The 20123-nt window shown below is 45.4% G+C and overlaps 2 protein-coding genes across 8 annotated transcripts in view; both read left to right on the forward strand.

Annotated features, from left to right (window-relative positions):
• LOC141364378 (ankyrin repeat domain-containing protein 26-like) overlaps positions 1–20123 on the forward strand; it is a 37173-nt gene that overhangs the window by 9460 nt on the left and 7590 nt on the right. For 6 of the 7 annotated variants that reach the window (XR_012370120.1, XM_073868978.1, XM_073868979.1 and 3 more), the window contains 18 exons: positions 77–361; positions 440–517; positions 598–671; positions 3086–3291; positions 4537–4725; positions 5227–5257; positions 5340–5481; positions 5590–5803; positions 5924–6107; positions 6275–6421; positions 13974–14360; positions 14475–15056; positions 15132–15284; positions 15486–15661; positions 17314–17407; positions 18026–18103; positions 18231–18365; positions 18912–19024. Coding sequence is in view for 6 of the 7 variants with exons in the window: in XM_073868978.1 (XP_073725079.1) it covers positions 77–361; positions 440–517; positions 598–671; positions 3086–3291; positions 4537–4725; positions 5227–5257; positions 5340–5481; positions 5590–5803; positions 5924–6107; positions 6275–6421; positions 13974–14360; positions 14475–15056; positions 15132–15284; positions 15486–15661; positions 17314–17407; positions 18026–18103; positions 18231–18365; positions 18912–19024 (3268 nt within the window). In the remaining variant the exon portion in view is untranslated. The remainder of the gene's footprint in view (positions 1–76; positions 362–439; positions 518–597; positions 672–3085; positions 3292–4536; positions 4726–5226; positions 5258–5339; positions 5482–5589; positions 5804–5923; positions 6108–6274; positions 6422–13973; positions 14361–14474; positions 15057–15131; positions 15285–15485; positions 15662–17313; positions 17408–18025; positions 18104–18230; positions 18366–18911; positions 19025–20123) is intronic. The other variant, XM_073868983.1, reaches the window with a different exon arrangement.
• Positions 7766–10513, forward strand: LOC129445274 (uncharacterized). Its single transcript, XM_055206446.2, has 2 exons — positions 7766–8071; positions 8784–10513. The coding sequence occupies exon 2, from the start codon at positions 8966–8968 to the stop codon at positions 10511–10513; it is 1548 nt and encodes a 515-aa protein (XP_055062421.2). The 5' UTR covers positions 7766–8071; positions 8784–8965.

Raw genomic sequence — 20123 nt, forward strand, 5'->3', positions numbered from 1 at the left:
AATAGAAGCTCCATACTCCAAAAGATCTTTTACTGTAGATTTTGAGTCCAGATGCTATTTTCTCTCCCCTTGACAGATGCTTCAGACTGGGACTCGGCCAGCACCACCAGTAAGGCCAGTAAGAACTTTCCAGTTTATAAGATGGAGGAGGAACCTGACCAACCAGCCCCGGCGTTCCCCATCACACCCCTGGAACAGGACGAGGACGAGAACACCATAGAAGTTAAAGACACACATCCAGAGACAAACAAGTCCACGACACCTCTACCTAGCCCACGATCTCTCAACGCAGATGCCAGCTCAAAGCCACGCCCACTGCCACGACTCCGCCTGGACTCAAATCAGAGACCAGAGAGTGAAGGTACTTTAGATGTGTACAATGGTAAAACAATACTATGTGAAGATGTCAAATAATAAAATTAACTCATACATTGTTCAGAATCTGACTGGGATACAGACGCCTCCAGTCCAGCCAAGATAACTAATTCACTGCCAAACATCACAGAACCAGATGCAGGTAAAGTTATTAGGATAGTACACATCTCATTTAATGTAATAATATAATTTATAATGTAATAATGTAGGTTTTCTCTTCAGGTCCTCGACAGGAACACACAACAGAAGATGATGAAAGTGACAGGAGCTCAGGCACTAGTGAACGTGAAGATCAGGCAGGTGGAATTTATACAATTAACATTAACTCCGCCTCTTTCTGGGATTCGAGTGTTTGGAAAGACTTGGAACTTTGGGAAAAGAGTTCTTGAGTTCTTGAGTTTTTCATTGTTGGTAGTCAACCTAGTGATGATTTATTACATAGTTCAGTACATGAAACTTTTTTGTGTACATTTTTTTTTTAAAGATAATACAAATCTGGTATCGTAAATGTGTTGACATATCATGAAAATCCGACTTTTTTCATGTTTAAGTGCTATAATTGGGTCCCCAGTGCTTCTATCAACCTAGAAAATGTGAAAAAGATCAACCCAGTAACTTAGTTTTGGTAAACCATTCTCTTTAAACATTTGAAAAAATAGGTCATTGAAATTTGCTCCCCTTGTGATGTCAGAAGGGGATATACCGCCCCTTAATATGCACTATCCAACAACGGCACTGACATTTAGCAGATTTTTGCTCGCACCAACAAAATGGCAATTTTAACATGTTATAATAAATTATCTGTGGGGTATTTTGAGCTAAAACTTCACACATGTGCTCTGGGGACACCAAATATGTATTTAAAATCTTAATAAAGTATTGTTAAATGTCCCCTTTAAAGCATGAGTAACCTTTGTGACAAACTGTAAATGTTGTTATTAAACACGTTCATGTCAGATGTTCAACTGAAGTCCTTCAGACCCTTGTTTGGTTTTTCATTGTTGGTTGTATTCTTTTGCAAACCAAGGCAAGGAAGACGTTACCAGCATCTTCTCTAGGTGTAGGTAGCCCACATACCCATGATCCATTTGAGCTTCCAGTCTTTGCTGAAAAAGAGGAGAATGCTGGTGACATTCCCTGGGAGGAACGTTATGAGAAGATTTGGGTGGAGAATGATAAAAAGGAGACCAAATCCCAATACAAAAATGTGACCGCTGAACTAAAAGAGAGATTTGGGGAACTGGATCCCAAACAACATCATGACCTTTTGGAGCTTCAAGGTAATGAAGGAAAGCATGGCAGTGGAGATGAAGAGCTGGATGTTGTAGCAGAAGTTGAAGATTCGAGTGAGGAAGAAGGTGAGCCGATTGTGCGTCCCGCTGCTCGTGCGAGAAGCGCCATACTTTTGCCCATTCCTGAGCAGAGAGAGTCTGGCCTGGAAGACTCACAGATTGAGGAACCTCAAGAAAACTCTCAAAGGGCGGCGAGCGTTGAGATCAGTGATGCGGACCTTCATCAGGACAGCCTTACCAGTGATCCTCAATTAATCCCAGAGCTCCTTAGGCATGAGGTCCAACAAGAGGGCTCTTCCTCTTCTGATGAAGATTTTTCTGCAGATATTGGAACCAAAGCAAATACCAAGTGTCCATCAGAATCAGAAAACAACATTGATGAAAAGTCTAAAGACGAGGAGTGTCACAGAACCTCATTGCTTGCTCCTAGTGAGCTGGACGTCCCACCAAAAATTCTGGACGTGCCCTTTTCTGACTCTGATGAGGGTGAGGAGGGCCTGCGGACGTCCAGACATGAGGTAGGACACCAGCAGGACATGTCTGGAGTAGTTTTAGAGACTTATATTTTCCTTTGCCTCATCCTTTGCTTTATCTCAAACTCCAGCATCATCTTTCAATCATCTTTTAAGACTCTTCAGCTGTTGATGGTCAAATTACAGAACTGTTGTGTTTTGTTTCCTGTCAGTGTCAGTAATGATCATTAACATTTTTCTTTCGTGAAGACCCTGTGAAATGGATTACTTTCTTAGTTTTTCTTAAAAAGTACTTTATTTTATCTTTTAGGAGTGTGCTAGGGTATAGATGACCTTAAAGCTGCAGTAACAGCCAAAACGTGTTTTTTTAGATTTCATGGGGTCCTTCATTTGTCCATCTTGTCCTGTATCTGTCTTAATGTTGTGATGTGTCAGTGTGACCTGAACAGCATTTTTACAGTGTGTCACATATTAAATATTTATCTGCTTATTTTTTGTGCTGGTGTCAAATGATACCCTTGAGACAGCACATGGGCGTCAGTCCGCACCTCATCTGTTGTGTGTGTGTGTCACTGATGGTTTCCTTCATCTGTCTGAAGATCTCTCCTCATCTTCTTGAAGATCTTGTTTGTGTTTTCATGATGTCTCTCAACAGAGAAGCTTCTCCACAACCATTTTAACCTTCTGTGGGTCTCTGTTGACTTTGGGTTGAAGTGTTTTAGTCCTTAGAGCTTCTTCTTCTTTTTATGTAAAAAAAGATGTGTGGCATTTTTGTTTGTGAAGTGTTGTCTTGTTTCTGAAATGTTTTTGCACGATCAACTGACTTTGATATTTGTTACATCCATACTTTCCTCAACATCTTCATATGCACATACATGTAATATCTTTTGTCTTATGTCTGTACGTTTTTATCCTTCTTTTAACCAATATTATCTTGTGTTTTAGGGTGACAAGGCTGATGATATGAGAGGAGAACATCAGAACAGTGTTTTGTGGGATACTGGAGGATCCAGAGTAGGAGATGAACTTGATCAAGGAAAGGGAAGGAAAACTGACACCAACTTTGGCAACTCAAAACCTCAGGAAAGAATATCTGGTGAAAGAAAAAAGGATAGTGTTTCATCAAGACACCTGACAAGAAGTCTAAGACGGTATATATCTCAGATTACTAAAACTTTTTATATTATAATTTTTCATTTTAACTTGTTTGTGCTGATGCCAAACCCCTTAATCATTTGCATGAGCTCTATAGCACTTTTCACAATTTTTCACTTCAGCAAAACAAATTAATACAAAATAGTACAAATATATATTAAAAAATATATATTTAAATATTATTAAAATCTACACTAAGTATGTTAACATTATCAACTGCAAAAAATCTGTTATATTCATAGCGCTATCAAAACACTTGTGTATTACCTTTTCGTAAGATGTACATACCATCAACATTACTAACTAAAATTAAAAATAGTTTAATAAAGATTAAAGATTGTCTGTAAAGATTGTGATCCAAATGTTAATTGCACCACGTACCACCTTTTATGTACTTTTATGCTTTATGTGTGTCCACTAAAGCTTTTTACTGAGTCAAGCCAGTCCTTTAAAGGAAGTCGCGCCACTGCGCTGCCATATTTGCAACGCGTCCCTCCCCCAGGTGATGTCATTCTTTAACGGTTGACGATTGGCTCTTTTTATTAGATGGCGGGACTAGAGCGACCATACTGACTGTTGTGATCCCCCCATTTATATTAATACCAATAACACATCTTGTAAACATTAATTATCTTTGGTCTAGTGTAATTTTCCAATTTTTTTGCGATAGGAACACTGCATTTTTAAAACGGCAGCAACTGACGTTAAAAAACCAAATCTCCTAAGCTGAAAAAAATGTGGACACACAGCCAGCATTTCTTCAGCTGAGCTCTTTAGTTGCTATGATCGTTTTGTTTTAGTCGTTGTACGTGATGCACCGGTTGGTTGGTGTGGTATTATTTGTCCCGCTCCTCCTCCACTGTGATTGGACGATGAGTAAAAAGTGACATTGACAAGCTCTGTGTTGTACCCAAAGTTAAATGTTTTTCAACTCTTGTTGCTTAGCACTGGCCAAAGACCGCAAGGTGCTGGTGTTGTTTTAAAGGGTGGTGCTTTCATTGAAAACAATTAAAAACATATGCCGCCAACAGGAAAAACATTTGAAAAATATCTTGTTTTGAATTTTAATACATTTTTGTGTTGATGTATTTCATATAGAAATCCTTTAGGTAGCATCCGATTTGACAAAAATATGTGTAGTGCTTCCTGATGCGTTGATATTTGATTGTTTTCCGTACACTTTTGTTTTGTGTGGTTGCCTTTTTCATTTCAACTACATAATGAGATGTGTGCCCCCTCAGCACTAACAGGGCTCCAGCACACGATGAGGATGAGGAGGAACAGAAAATGTTAGATAACCAAGCCCGAAATCTCCATGTAGCTCCCCCACTGCTGGGCAAACCTCCACGACCTGTGACCCGCCATAATGGAGACATTGAGTCTGTCTTTGATGATAGTACTTTAAGTGAGCTGTCAGAGGAGGACAGGAGGTATACATGCAGTATTTGCATGCTTTTAATGCAATTTCCTTCTAATTGAAATTTTTTTTCTTCATTTTTTTTTTGTTCATAATGTATATACTGTGTTTTTATATACAGTAGTGGCTAAAAGTGATATTCAAAAGGGGTTATACACATACGGCAAAAAACATATATTTTTAAATATATTTCTTATTATACAAAAACATATTTTTTTAAATATATTTTGGAATATGTTTACCAAAATATATTTTTCACTGATACATGTTTTTAATATACCCTAAACCTAACAGACATTTGTTTGTCAAAGTTGGACATCACTTTTGCCCGAGACTGTATATAACAATATGAGACAAATTATGACATTAACTAATCCCCACAAGCAAAGAAAGGTGATGTATGGACAGAGAATACTGCATTATATCCTCTCCGTGAGACCAATCATGCCTGACAGTGGGAACAGATTTTACATTGTGATGATATTTACTCATCTGTACTCCTCTCTTCTTACAGATCTCCATCTTCAAGGCGTAAGAAAGAGCAGGTGAGCTTCATTCATGAGAAAATGTCGTACACCTCTTCTGTAATGTTTCAGTGTTTGTTTAAAGTGTCTGTTCCTCACGCAGACTGACGGAGAACCAGAGATGGGAGATGATTTTGAAGATCTCACCCAGTCTTCTGACACGGCCACTGAGGATCTGGAGACTCCAGTATCTGGATATCGTAACGCTTCCCTGCTCTTTAAACAGCTCGACTCCAGCTATCTGGGTGAGTCTGTCTCAATCTCAAATTATATTTCTTCAATAACTCCACCTGATATTTAACAGTAAACGGAGATTTCAGGTGGTGAATCGTGTATTTTTTTTTACCCTACAGATTCAGTGAGCGTTGTAAAACTACAAAACATGTTTCACGAGTATGAGCGAACCATCCAGAGAGAACGAGACCGACACGGCCGCCTGGCCGATAAAACCACACAGCTGGAGCAGGAACGCAGTGAGCTCAGGATCCTGCTGGACGAGATGAGAAGCAGTAAATCCAACCTGGAACATCTCAAACTGGAGCTGGAGACTGACATGAACAATCTCAAGTGAGCTCAAAGCATGCATACATGTTTTTTTACCATTTAGTTTTATTTTGCATGCTTAATATATAATATTTTTTTGACATTTCAAGCATTGCCTCTGACTCTCTATCCTTTCTGATGAAGGTTCCTGCTGAGACAGGAGCAGGAGAAACATCAAAGCGCTCTGATGCTCTACAATAAAACTCGCGAGCAGCTCCAGAGGAAAGAGGAGCAGCAGCGGGCCGAAGCCGAGGAGCGGCACAAAGCCGACCTGAAAGCCCGGAGTCTGGAACTGGAGATCAGAGCTCTGAAGAACAGCATCAAACAGGTGATACTTAGGCTGGAGTTTGGGAAATGGTAGATGGTTTGCTGATGAAGTCCAAGATCTGATAATCTGTCATGACCACCTTATTAAACAAGCAACCATCTCAGTCTGGTTGGGTTTTCCATTAGGGTGTTGTTGAAGTTGAATAAAATCTGTTTTTGTGTGTTTAGCTGGAGGAGGACAGAGATGAGTCTCAGCGTCTCCTGTCTCATGAGCGCAGCGCTCGCACCCTTCATGAGGAATTACTCAGCAACCATCTGCGCAAGCAGCAGGACATCGAGGAGGAAAACCTCAGAAACTTCAACAAAAGCAACGAGGTACCACTGTCCTGTCATGTGACCATCTCTGTATGTCATGTGACTGATACTATATGTTGGTTTATCTGTAGAAATTCATATCCAAAGCATTTGCATCCTAGAATATGAAACCTTGAGAAATGTTTCTCCTGTGTTCATTGCTGACAAATTAATTTAGGCGTTGTGCACACCAAAACTTTTACGCCCGCGGCCAGCGCATGTTTTCAATAGTTTCCAATGGAAGCTCTGCGTTTTTCAAATAAGCCAGCAGCTAGCGGTTTTCTTCCGCGCTGAAAACCGGCGCCCGGCAGTTTTTCTGTGCTCAGCGCTGAGCGCCGAGAGTTGATAAATGTTCAACTTTGGAAGAAAAGCTCCGCTCGTCAATGTCAGTTCTCACGTGGCCGTCCAATCACAGTGGAGGTGGGGCGGGACAAGTATCACAGCAACCAACTGTCTCACAGCTGACGTACCAGAGCTACCAAAGCGCTTAGCTGAAGAAAGCTGGCACTCAGCTGAATTGGCATTCGCCGTTGTCCAGTTTTGGTGTACACAACCCCTTACACATTGCCGTGACCTTTACTGTCACATGTGCAGTGATGTCATAGCTTTACAGTAATATAAGCAGTGATGTCAGTGATGTTATACCTTTACAGTCATGTGTGCACTGATACCTGCAGTGATGTCATAGCTTTACAGCCACATCTGCAGTGATGTCATATCTTTACAGTCAGGTGTGCACTGATATCAGCGATGTCATAGCTTAACAGTCACATGTGCACGGATATCAGTGATGTCATAGCTTTACAGTAATATATGCAGTGATGTCATATCTTTACAGTCATGTGTGCACTGTTATCAGTGATGTTATATCTTTACAGTCACATGTGCACTGATATTAGTGATTTAATAGCTTTACAGTTATGTGTGCACTGATATCAGTGATGTCATAGCTTTACAGTCACATGTGCACTGAAATCAGTGATGTCATACCTTTACAGTAATATATGCAATGATGTCAGTAATGTCATACCTTTACAGCAGGAGTGGGGAACCCTGGGTCCTGAAGGGCCACTGTCCTGCAGAGTTTAGTTCCAACCCTAACCAAACACACCTGAATTTCATTTCCAAGTAATCCTGAAGACTTGAATTAGATTTTTTAGAAGTGTTTAATTGGGTTTGGAACTAAACTCTGCAGGACAGAGGCCCTCCAGGATATCAGTGATGTCATAGCTTTACTGTCATTGATGTGATAGACAAAAATATAATTGTATCAACATGTTTTACATCTTTATTTGTACACCTTTACATTTCTCTCTGGTGTGCATTTGATTTTCTCTACTGCTTACTGCACTAATTTAGTTCTATTTCATCCCTACTGACCGCCAGAGGCGGTGCTTAAGCACTGAATGATCCATCTCGCGCATGCGCAGGTCGAGTGTTTATACCAACAAAGTCACCCGTGACCCCTGATGCCTACGGAGAGTCTATAACTTCCGGTGACATCAGAGGATCTGTTCCTTTTCATCTTCTCGCTTCGCAGGTTGTTTTTTCCGCGCTAGCAAAAGACTACAGGATATTGTGTTTCATTCGTTGCTGGTGGCCTTGTGACATTTTATTGTCGGAGCAGCGAGTTGCTCGCCCTCCAAAGGCCGCAACGAAATCTACCGACAGGTGAGTTACAAACTTTTTATATAACTGCTCGTTTGGTGCATTTGTTGGTGACGGCTGTGTTTTCGCTCCCTCTCCCGACATTCGTAATCTAACGTTAACAGTTACCTTTATATTATTGATTCATCTGCGATTTATTGTTGTAACACGGACGAGTTTTTTGGTTGATTGTTCAACTGCGCTCGTGTAGTTACTTTGTGCCAACTCGGTTGTGCCGGTTTATTTTGTTAAACGTCTTTTTGCGCTTTAACTGCGCTTTTTGTATTTAGTACCAACTCGGTTGTGTCGGTTTTTGTTAAACGTTCGGCGCTTAACTGCGCTTGTGTATTCGTGCCAACTCGGTTGTGCCAGCTTTTTGTTAATCGTTCGGCGCTTAACTGCGCTTTGTGTATTTTGCAACAACTCGGTTGTGCCAGTTTTTTGTTAATCGTTTCGGCGCTTAACGGCGCTTTGTGTATTCGTGCCAACTCGGTTGTGCCGGTTTTTGTTAATAGCGCTTACCCTTAACTGGCTTCACAACGTTTGCGGTAACGGTTGTGCTTTCGCTCCCGGCACCGGTACTGCGTTTAGTGTCTTATTTTCTCGTTACCCTAAGCTGGTGAAGGCAGTGCTTTCGCTCCCGTTACCAGCATATTTGTACCTCAGTGACTAGATTGGTGGCAGTGTTCCCGCTGAAGCTAATCTTTTTTCTTTTTTGCTACATTTGTTGGTGAAGGTTGTGCTTTCGCTCCCTCTCCCGGCATCTGTACTGCATTCTGTGTCTATTTTTTCGTTGGGATAGTTTACCCTTAGCTGGTGAAGGTAGTGTTTTCGCTCCCGCTCCCAGCATAGGTGTGCCCCTGTGACTAATTGGTGGCAGCGTTTCCGCCGAGGCTACCTTTTTTCTCAGTTGCCAGCATGGTTGGCAACCACTCCTGCTCGGCCTGTATGGCTCCTCTGCAGCTTGAGGATGGCCATGATTTATGTCCCTCATGTCTTGGCTTCGAACATTTAAAGGAGGGTCTTTCTGACGACCCCTGCATGAACTGCGGTATCATGCCTCGGGCAGTGAGGGCAGCTAGACTGGCTGAGGTGGAGCAACTGTTGGGCTCTACTTTGTCGATTGGACATTTGACCCCAGCCCAGCGACTGGTTCCAGATCAGTCTGGGCAGTCTAAACGTCGGGCTGCTGAGGCTGCAGGCCCCACTCCTGCAAAAAAGGCTAAGGGACCCCGGCTTGCCTCTAAAGTGGACCAACTAACAGCGGAGCTCAATACTATGAAGTCCCTCTTCCTGGCTTTCCAGTCCGGTACTGGAGCAGAGCCGCCAGATGATTTTGTCCCCTCGGCAGCCTCCTTGGAGTCGGAGGACGATGTGCTTTCCATGGCAGCGTCAGCTGGCCAGTTTAATGAATATGAGCCAGAGGTACTTCCACAGATGGAAGCCTCCCAACCTTCTGGGGCCTGCTCCCGTTCTTCAACCCATAGCTCTACTGGTGGTGTTGAGGACTGCTCTATGGGAGCCATCATTCGTATGGCTCTTGCTCGTCTCCAGTTGGACGTCCCGCAAACTCAGTCGGCTCCGGCCAGTGCTTTTTTCAGGCGTGTCCCAGCCTCCGTCAGCTTTACTGCGCCCCCATCGGAGGAGTATTTGAGGGAGTTGCAGGCATGTTGGAGGGATTCTAGGGCCCTCTCTCATGCAACGTCCGATGGCCGGACCCTGGCAGCCATGCAGGACGCCCAGAAGTTCGGATTGGACCGCATGCCAGCAGTTGAGCCGACAATAGCGGCTCTTATCATATCACCTGATGAGGCTTTGAGGCCGGATGCTAGGTGCCCTCGTCCCCAGTGCCGGGTTACAGATGACCTGCTCTGTAAGGCCTATGATGCAGCGGCCCGCATGGGACGCATCGGTAACTCCATGTCCCACCTGATGCTCGCTTTGTCAACTTCCCTGCAGGAGACTGAGTTGGATGCCTCTGTCCACAATTTTAGCGATGCTTCACTACAGGCATTCGCATTAATGTCTAGGGAATTGGGGCGGTTGATGTCTACTCTTGTGCAGGCTCGCCGCCAGGTATGGTTGGCACAATCTCCTCTCACTGAGGCCTGTAGGAGAACCCTCCGCAGTGTTCCGGTGGAACCAGGGGAGCTGTTTGGTTCCGCAGCTCTGGAAGCGCTTGAGCGCACGGTCCAAGCCGGACGGACTCGACAGCAGCTGTCCGGGCTTCAAAGAAGCGTTCCGCCTCCTAGCAGGCCTAGAGGTCCTCCAGCTGCCCCACAGCGCAGCTCTCGTCCACAGGCTCACCCTAGGGGCTACCTAAGGTCTCTGCGCCCACGTCCACAGCCTGCTCAGCAGCAGGCCCCGACCTTTCGGGTGCCTGACCGGCTGCCCTCAGGACAACCTCAGTCCTTTCCAACCCGTCGTGCCTCGGGAACCTTTAGAGGCCGGGGACCCCGGCGCTGAAGCCCGGGGGTCGGCCGTCGGCTGTTTTTCCCAGCAGCAGCTCAGCTATTGGGCTGCTTCCATCAGGGGACCCATGGGTGCTCTCAACCTTATCCCACGGGTACAAACTTCAGTTCCGACGCCGGCCCCCAGCCCATGGCCGGGTCAAGATGACCATCATAAGCGACCCGGCAAAAGCCCAAGCCCTCACCCAGGAGTTGTCCGCCCTCCTGGACAAGGGCGCCATCGAGCCAGTAGATCCCCTATTGCACCCCGGGGGGTTCTACTCAACTTACTTTCTGGTAGCAAAGAAAGATGGCGGACTCCGTCCTATCCTCGACCTAAGGGGTCTCAACAGGTTCCTGAAGGGTCTGAGGTTCCACATGCTGACCACTGCAGAGGTTCTACGTACAATTGCCAAAGGAGAGTGGTTTACGTCAGTAGACCTGAAGGATGCCTACTTCCACATCCCTATAGCTCCACACCATCGGCAGTTTCTGCGGTTTGCCTTTCAAGGGCGTCATTTCCAGTTCCGAGTGCTCCCATTCGGTCTCTCCCTTTCCCCTCGGGTGTTCACCAGGTGTGTGACGGCAGCCCTCTCGCACTTGCAGTCGCGGGGCATGAAGATTCTCCCATATCTGGACGACTGGCTCATCTGTGCGCCATCCCAGTTTCAGGTGGCACTGGACACGTCGTGTCTTCTCTCTCATGTGGCCCGCCTGGGCCTCCGGGTGAATTTTACAAAGAGTTGCCTGGTTCCATCGCAGGGCACGCTTTTTCTCGGGATGACTCTCGATGCAATCACCATGAAGGCTCGCCCATCACCACAGCGGGTGGACGACATCCTCCGCCGCCTCCTCCTGTTTCGGGGGGGCAGGCAGTTATGCTATGTGGAGTTTTTGCGCCTCCTAGGGAAACTCACAGCTGCCGCTACCGTGATTCCTCTAGGACTGCTGTCGCTGCGTCCCCTCCAGAGGTGGTTGCACGGCTTTCACCTAGATGTCAAGTGGCACCGGCACAGGAAACTCAAGGTGTCACGTCGTTGCCTTCTTGCTCTGGCCCCATGGAGAGTAAGGTCATTTCTCCTGCAGGGCATGCCCTTGGGTTCCATCGCATCTCGTCGGGAAATCCTCACAACAGATGCTTCCCTCTCGGGATGGGGTGCTGTGTGGCAGAATCGAACAGCTCAGGGGCTGTGGTCTGTGCAGGAGCGCTCACAGCACATCAATGTCCTGGAACTGCGGGCTGTGCACAAGGCATTGCAGGTTTTCCTTCCCTTCCTGGGAGGCCGGCATGTGCTTGTGCGATCAGACAATGTCTCGACTGTGTCTCACATAAACCACCAGGGAGGCACCAAGTCTGCACCACTGCTGCAGGCATCCCAGGATCTCCTGCTGTGGGCAGGGCCACACCTGGCCAGCCTGAGGGCGATGTATTTGCCTGGGGAGCAGAATCAGGCGGCAGACTTACTCTCCCGTTGCAGGCCTCCGCCGGGGGAGTGGCGGCTTCATCCGGATGTGGTCCTCAGCATCTGGGACATCTTCGGCAGGGCAGGGGTGGATCTCTTTGCCTCAGAGGAATCGACCCATTGCCCCCTTTGGTTCTCCTGGACGGAGAAGAGCAGCCCTCTGGGCCAGGATGCTCTCGCACACGATTGGCCAGAGGTTCTCCTCTATGCTTTCCACCAATCCCTCTGCTTCTTCCAACACTGCAGAGAGTCCTCCAACACGGTCACAGGCTACTGTTGGTAGCCCCCTTCTGGCCGGGAAGAACATGGTTTCCACTGTTGTACAGTCTCTGCAACGATTCACCGTGGCGCCTCCCAGACAGGAGGGATCTCCTGTCTCAGTTACGGGGCCAAATCTGGCATCCTGATCCTCAGCGCCTGCAGCTGTGGGTCTGGTCGCTGCAGGGCCCGACCCGCTGCTGACTGAGTGTTCAGATGGCGTCTGCAATACCATATTGAATGCAAGGGCGCCTTCTACCCGGGCGCAGTATGAGAACAGGTGGCAGCTGTTTACTACATGGTGCTCAGACAGGAATGTGGACCCTGTGCACTGTTCAGTTCCAAAGATTCTAGAGTTTCTCCAGTCACTCTTGGATGGCGGCCGGTCCCCGGCTACCTTAAGGGTATATGTGGCAGCCATTTCCTCTCGACCTGCTCGGGTGGATAATGACACAGTGGGGTGTCACAGATTGGTGTCCCTTTTTCTGAAGGGTGCATGGCGGTTACGCCCCCCACGAGCACAACGCGCTCCAGCCTGGGATCTACACCTGGTGCTCGATTCCCTATGTTCACCTCCCTTTGAACCCCTGGCTCAGGCAGAGCTGAAGTGGGTCTCTATTAAGACTGCCTTTCTCCTTGCTATCACATCAGCGAAACGTGTTGGGGAACTTCATGCGCTCTCTGTGAGTGACTCATGTTTGAGGTGGAACTCCGATGGCTCGGGGGTTACCCTGTGGCCGAATTCAGCTTTTCTTCCGAAGGTTTTGTCATCAACCAACTTTAACCAGCCTATCCACCTGGCACAATTTACTCCCCCAGAAGGGGAGGACAGATTACGGCTGCTGTGTCCCGTACGGGCTCTCAGAGCCTACGTTGTCGCGACTGCAAGTATAAGGCAGTCAGACCAGCTCTTCCTCTGCTATGGTGGTCCTAGGAGGGGCTGTGCTCTCTCCAAACAGCGGTTGTCTCATTGGGTAGTGGATGTAATCACCCAGGCATATAAACGAGGTGGTCACCCCCTGCCATCCGGGGTGAGGTGCCACTCTACCAGGGCAGTCTCAACTTCATGGGCGGCCCTGCGCGGCATGCCCCTGGAGCGCATCTGTGAGGCGGCATCATGGGCATCCCCGAGTACCTTCTCCAGGTTCTACCGGGTGAATGTCGCCACCCCCCATCCACTGGAGGTGGTCCTGTTGCCGGACTCTGCGCTGTCCTCTCAATAAGGTACGTGCTAAAATCCTCGTGACTTTTTTGGTATGTGTCTTCCAGTGCTTAAGCACCGCCTCTGGCGGTCAGTAGGGATGAAATAGAACGAGAGTTACGTATGTAACTACGGTTCTATGAATCCCGGATGACCGCCAGAGCGTTCTGTCACTCAGAATTCCCGTGTACTCGCGAGAAGATTCTGTAGGAACAGATCCTCTGATGTCACCGGAAGTTATAGACTCTCCGTAGGCATCAGGGGTCACGGGTGACTTTGTTGGTATAAACACTCGACCTGCGCATGCGCGAGATGGATCATTCAGTGCTTAAGCACCGCCTCTGGCGGTCATCCGGGATTCATAGAACCGTAGTTACATACGTAACTCTCGTTTTCTGACACGTGATTGGTCAGATTTTCAGGCTTTGTCCTAATGACATATTGTGAAATCCAACCCATGCTGTTGTAATAAGGGTGCATTCAGTGTTTTACAGTTTTTAAAGTTTATAAGTGATAAGAAACATGTTATATTAAAATCTTTTTCATGTGCTTAGGCCATGTCTCAGCTGACGGAGGCCTCGGATCGCGAGCGTGAGCTGCTGCAGCAGAACCGAGCACTTCACGATGAGCTGAACGGTGCTCGGGCCGAGCTGGACCGCTCTCAGTCTCACAGCCGACAAGAGGAGTCGCGGCTGGCTGAAGAGAGAGATGCCCTGCGTGAGAGACTGGAGGATGCCCGCAGGGACCTGAAATTGAGCGATGAGGCTTTAACTCAGACTGTCTTCCAGTATAACGGCCAGCTGAGCGCACTGAAAGCCGAATGCTCAGTAATCGCGGCCAAACTGGAGCATGAGAGACAAACGAGGCAGCAGCTGGAGGCAGAGGCTGAGGCGAACAGAGCCCGACTGCAGGGGGCGCTACATGAGGCCGAAAGGTGTCAGGTTAGATCTTTTATTCGATTTTATATCCGAAAGTTTTTTGTAAAAGAGAATTTGGGATAGGGCTTCACATAACCAAATGTGTGTTTATCTTTGTGTTTTTGTTAAACCAATCAGGCCTCACGCACAGAAGCCGAACGCACCCTCCAGCGAGAACGTGAGGAACACCAGCGGTCTCAGGAGAAGCACACCTTTGAGTCCAACGCCCAGCGAGACACCATACAGTCACTTTCCCAAAAACTCAGCAAAGCAGAGGCACGCGCCAACAGCCTGGAGAACGAGTGCCATCGCAGCTCTCTGGCCGTCACCGAGAAGGGCGTGCTGTTGGAGGCGTTGGCCCGGGAGAAAGACCAGGCCCAGGCCAAACTCAAAGACCTGGAGGCCGCGGTACTGAGCGAACGCGAGCAGGCTAGCCGTGCCGGAGCCAAACAGGAAGCCATGCAGGAGAGGCTGGCCCAAGCTCAAAGCGAGTGTGCGCTGCTGCGACAGAAGCTGGAGGAGGCGCTGAACAAAGGCTCGGCGAAGGACAAAGCCGTGACGGACAGCCAGCAGAACTTCGCCGAGATGCTCAACCAGTTACGAGCGGACGGAGAGGAGAGAGTCCACCTGGTGGAGGAGAGAAGCAAAGAGCTGTCCAGGACAAACAGCGAGATTAGAGAGCAAAACTATAAACTAGAGCAGGAGAAAAGCGAGAGAGAGGTAGAATCACTAACATCTGATTTGTTTGCGTTTGCGTTTTCGCCGTGAAAATTAAATCCTTATTTTTCTGGTCAGGCATCGTTGAGACAACTTCAGCAAGAATTGGCCGACTCTTTGAAGAAGCTGTCCATGTGTGAGGCCTCGCTGGAGGTCAACACACGATACCGTAACGACCTGGAGGAGGAGAAGATGCGCACGCTGAAAGAGCTAGACAGACTGAAGGGGAAGGTACCTGTCAATCAAACTTAAACTTCCTGAAACCTTCCAATAACAGAGTGGTCAGCCATTTACAGTGTAATGCGTTCCTATGTTAGCAACGCAAAGGTCATGGGTTTGATCCCAGGGAGCTCGCATACTGATCATATAATTTATGTAATTGCATGACTAGACTATACTGTATCTAATGCATCTTATATTGTGTTGTCTCAGCTGCAGGAGTCTGAAGACCTTCACGTTCAGGCTGAGAGACGCATCGGTCAACTAAAGAACAGTCTGGATGAGAAAGAGCGAGAAATCTGCATCACCGCCCAAAAACTAGAGGAGGCGCTGGCTGCGTCTGCGGGCAAAGAGCAAACAGTTAAACAGCTGGAGGAGGCGGTACAGAGGTACAGACAACTAGTAAATGAATAAACAGTTAAAGGATTTAATGGATAAAGCTGCCAGAACACACAATATTTCTGCTTATCTCATGTTAATCTTGAGTACCTATAGAGAAGTATTACATCTTTCATATATCCAAAGAGTCTTTAGTTTTACCAAATTTATAAAAGACAGATCAGCTATACGGATTTATTTTGAATACCGCGGGCGGAGTGAGTCGCGAGCAGGCAACACACACAAAATATTATACAACTATACAACGAGTAGATTATATACAAAGTCAATGCAAAGACGTGATCAGACGCATCCTTGCGCACGGCGATGCGAATAAAGCAAATTGGGCAGCACAATTGCCATATTAATAAACTTAAGCGAAAAATTAGCATGACACGAAGTTAAATCCTGCAAGTAAAGCCTGGGATACACTGCACGATTATTGGCTGTCCCAGATGAAAGATTGCCATCGTGAAACAATCGTCGCGATTTCTGTGATCGTGGCTATTCATCTGTGGTCCTATGTCTTACAGTAAGAGAGGTTCAAAGACGGCCGCTTTCCCGGTCTTGCATCCAAAGATAACCAGCGATAGTTTTCTGACAGTGTGTGTTTGCTGCTACGACCTGCGCGCTGGTATTTGTTTACCACGACCGCATGCTGGTGACGTTGCGGTTACGTGTGACGCAGCCGCGAAGCTTCCATGTCATCATCGTACAGTCTACATGCTTGTCGTAGCCGAGTTTAAACGATCCATTTCGCACAGTAGGGGTTTTCACACTGCGCTTAACCCTGGGTTATCTTCATTCTAAACCCCGCTTTTAACCCTGGGTTAAGGAGAGTTTCACACCTGTAATTTGAAAGTGGTGTTAGCACCGCTTTTTACCCAGGGTTATGAAACCCTGCTCCGGAGCAGGGTTAGCACCACATTTGTGGTGTTAACCCCGCATTGTGGTGCCAAACGCATGCAGTGTGAAATGAAGCAGGGTTAGAACGATATGACCCTAATTAAACACAGCTGAAGTAGCTAATCAAGGTGTTCAGGGTTGATTGCTAATTACAGACAGGTGTGTTGGAGCTGGGTTGGAGACTCCTGACCCAGGGTTTAGGAATGCACAGTGTGAAACGTCAAACTATGAATACCCAGGGTTATCTCTTAACCCCTGGTTAAGTTTGAATAGTGTGAAACATGAAAAAAATAACCCAGGATTCCATTAACCCTGGTTTTAGAATAACCCAGGGTTAACAATTTCAGGTGTGAAAAGCCTAAGTGTGATAAGGTAATGATCTTATAGGAGGGCAAAAATCCTGCAGTGTATCCCAGGCTTAATCTAGAGCCTCGCGTTTGGTGTGTACGCCCCATAAGGCTGGGTTTTTGGGAAGCTAAACATGCTTACATTACCCTCACAAACAACAACACTCTTCTTTTGTGACGTTGGTTTCGTGATTGTTGCTTATGAATCCTTCATGTTAAAAAAAAAACTTTCCGAAACTTGTATGAACCCTGGTGAAGTGGATTCGGCACAGAAATACTCCAGCACACGTCCAACTGCTTTTCTAACACTTTACCCATGTTAAGCATGAGGAATCTAACTCTTAAAATGTTTTAATAATAAGTCAGTATAACTAAACTCCCTTTTTAATGTGACTATAACATCACTGCAGGTTAGAGATTGAGAACGCCAGACTGGAGGCCACAGTGAAACAGCAGTCCAGTCGTATGGAGGTCTTACAGAAAGGCGTTCAGGAGGGGTCTGCGGTGAGTTAAAGCTTGTCCTGATGTAACCAATGATGGCAGATTTAGACATACAGTAATAATGAGTCTGGGCTTCACATTTGACACTGGATAAACTCTCTCTGCCTTTGGTTGTGAAGTAAGGTGTATTTTTATTTATGAGAGGAGGTTGTTAAAATCTTTTATGTAAACTGACGGTAAAGTCCCTGTTTTCACAGCCGTCAGATTCATCACCTGGAGTAGGGGTTGGTATTAAGCATCTAGCTTTAGTTTTATCTTTCTCTAAAATTATATTTTTTCTGGGCTTGACGTCCTTCTGTGATTTTATAAAACTTATTCCAGCTCGAATTAAACTACACAAATATTTGTGTAATGTTACTGTTTCAAATAGTTTTCCTCTAGATGCGTGTTGGATATCTGCTCTCTTTGGTGATGGTCGTCCTTTGAGTTTTAGATTTTCATTAAAGTCTTAAATAAGTCATCTGTCCTTCCTCTCCTGTTCTGGTTTCTGGGATCTTGACATGGAAAGTTTTATCTGCATGATTGCTAAGATGATGTTGATAAATTCAGAGACTTTGTCCTAAAAAAAACTTTCGTAGGGACATGCTGGTTACTGACATCTGTGTTTGTTTGTGTGCTCAGGTCAGAAATCGCTTGGAAGATCTCGTAACAAACCTGCAAAGCAGTAAGATGACATTAGAAGATCAGCTGAACCGAGAGGTAAAACATCTGGTGTGTCTTATGTATGATGGAGACCATTTGAGAGAAAGGGGAGGATGATAAAAATAGTATTGATTTCTGTAGTACTTTTTAATGTAAATAATCACAGATACAATCCTCTACTCAGGTGCAGAAGCAAAGTCTGCTATCCCATAATGCCCAGGACTCACAGACACTGTGGGAGGAGGAGCTTAAGAGCCGCTCACGACTTGGACTTCGCCTCTCTGAGCTGGAAAAGGAGAAAGTAGAACTGACCAATCAGGTGCCAGAAAATATTATCATCTAATCCGAACAATACATCCAGTCAAGATTTTAATCCTGCAGTGTAACATATAAAAATGTCATGCGAAATTACGAAAACAAACCATCTTAACTCTTTCCCCGCCATTGACGAGTTACCTCTTCAATTAGGCGAAAACGCTTCTCTGCCAATGACGAGTCCATATTTCCACTATTATCCACTAGGTGGCGCTCGTATCCACCTTATAAAACACTGAAGCATCCACTAATACAAAAACAGTAAAAACTTTGTGTATGTTTTGATCATCATTCTGAATCTGAATGCTAACAAAAGTCCTTTACAAAAATTATCTCAGCTTTATTTAAAAGAAACCTACCCATATTTGAGAGATTATAAAAAGATAGCAGAAGGATCTGTTTTTTACTTTTGTGAAAATCATAAAAAATTCTAGTGCTGCCTTGTACTTTTTTTTTAAAACGCTGGTGGGAAAAGCATTAATATGAGCTAAAAATGGCCTATATCATGATTTTTGAATAGTAAGTAATGTTTTATATGTGTATGCTTTAGGTGGAACTTGAGAAGAAAAAAGCCAAAAAGCTTGCTGAGCAGAAGTCGTCAGTGGATACCCGACTGGAGCAGGAGATGAACAGAAACACTGACCTTCAGAAAGAAATGTACAGGTGACTCTTTTATGCCTGATCCCTGCAGCTGTAGATGTGTTTGAGTACATAGAGGACACAGGTGTGTGACGCATGTAGTGCTTTGCTTGTTAAATGAAACCTGCTCTGCTCTTACTACAAGTGATGCTCTGGGGAATTTACCCAAAAGTTACAGCCACAATATGTAAGATTTTGGTCGTAAAATATCCAAAAACAACTTGCACAGTGTGAGATATTTCATGAAATTGTGTCCTTACATTATCCTTAAAGGGGACATATTATGAGATTTTTTTTAAGATGTAAACTAAGTCTAAAATAGGTCTGAGCAAAAGTGTGCCGTTTTGGGTGTGTCATTTAAAATGCAAATGAGTGGATGAAGTGCAACCACTGATCACAATGATGGTGGTTTGTTGCAATTGAAAGTCAATTGTGCTGTGAAATATTTTATCTCTCTCTTTCTCTCCATACTAAATGGTTGTGCTGTGGTTGGATAGTGCAGATAAAGGGGGCGGTATTACCTTATTCTGACATCACAATAAGGGCCAAATTACAATGACCCATTTTTCACATGCTTGCAGAAAATGGTTTACCAAAACTAAGTTATTGGGTTGATCTTTTTAACATTTTCTAGGTTGATAGAAGCACTGGGGACACAATTATAGCACTTAAACATGGAAAAAGTCAGATTTTCATAATATGTCCCCTTTAAAGTTCCACCAAAGCACACATTTATGATAATTTTCATCTGCTAGTGTCAGCAAGTGAAAACACAGCGAAAGAGACAGAAGATGAGCGTGGGTGTAGCCGAAAGACTTTGACTGTTTCCATCATAAGCTTGGTTTTAAAGCGTATTTTTTTGTTAGTTTGTTGTTGTAAATGTTCCAATTGGAAAAGAGTTTAATTCAATGTAAATGTTATATATTTTGGTTGCATTTGCAAGTTATTAAAAATATAAATGCTCAACTAGGCACGTAATATAAAATATTGTTAAATTAATTGAATGGAACCATAATTCAATCAAAGAAGCGTTTGATGCTTCGGCAAATATCACATCGTTGGCGGAGAAAATCGATATTGTATCACATCGTAATTAACTGTCCGATTTACACCCCTACTTAAC

Source organism: Misgurnus anguillicaudatus, chromosome 6 (assembly GCF_027580225.2).
Source record: "Misgurnus anguillicaudatus chromosome 6, ASM2758022v2, whole genome shotgun sequence".
Taxonomy (NCBI): Eukaryota; Metazoa; Chordata; class Actinopteri; order Cypriniformes; family Cobitidae; genus Misgurnus; species Misgurnus anguillicaudatus.

Bases quoted from the DNA above. Each gene is read 5' to 3' on its own strand.
- LOC129445274 (XM_055206446.2), top strand. From the start codon at position 8,966: ATGGTTGGCAACCACTCCTGCTCGGCCTGTATGGCTCCTCTGCAGCTT.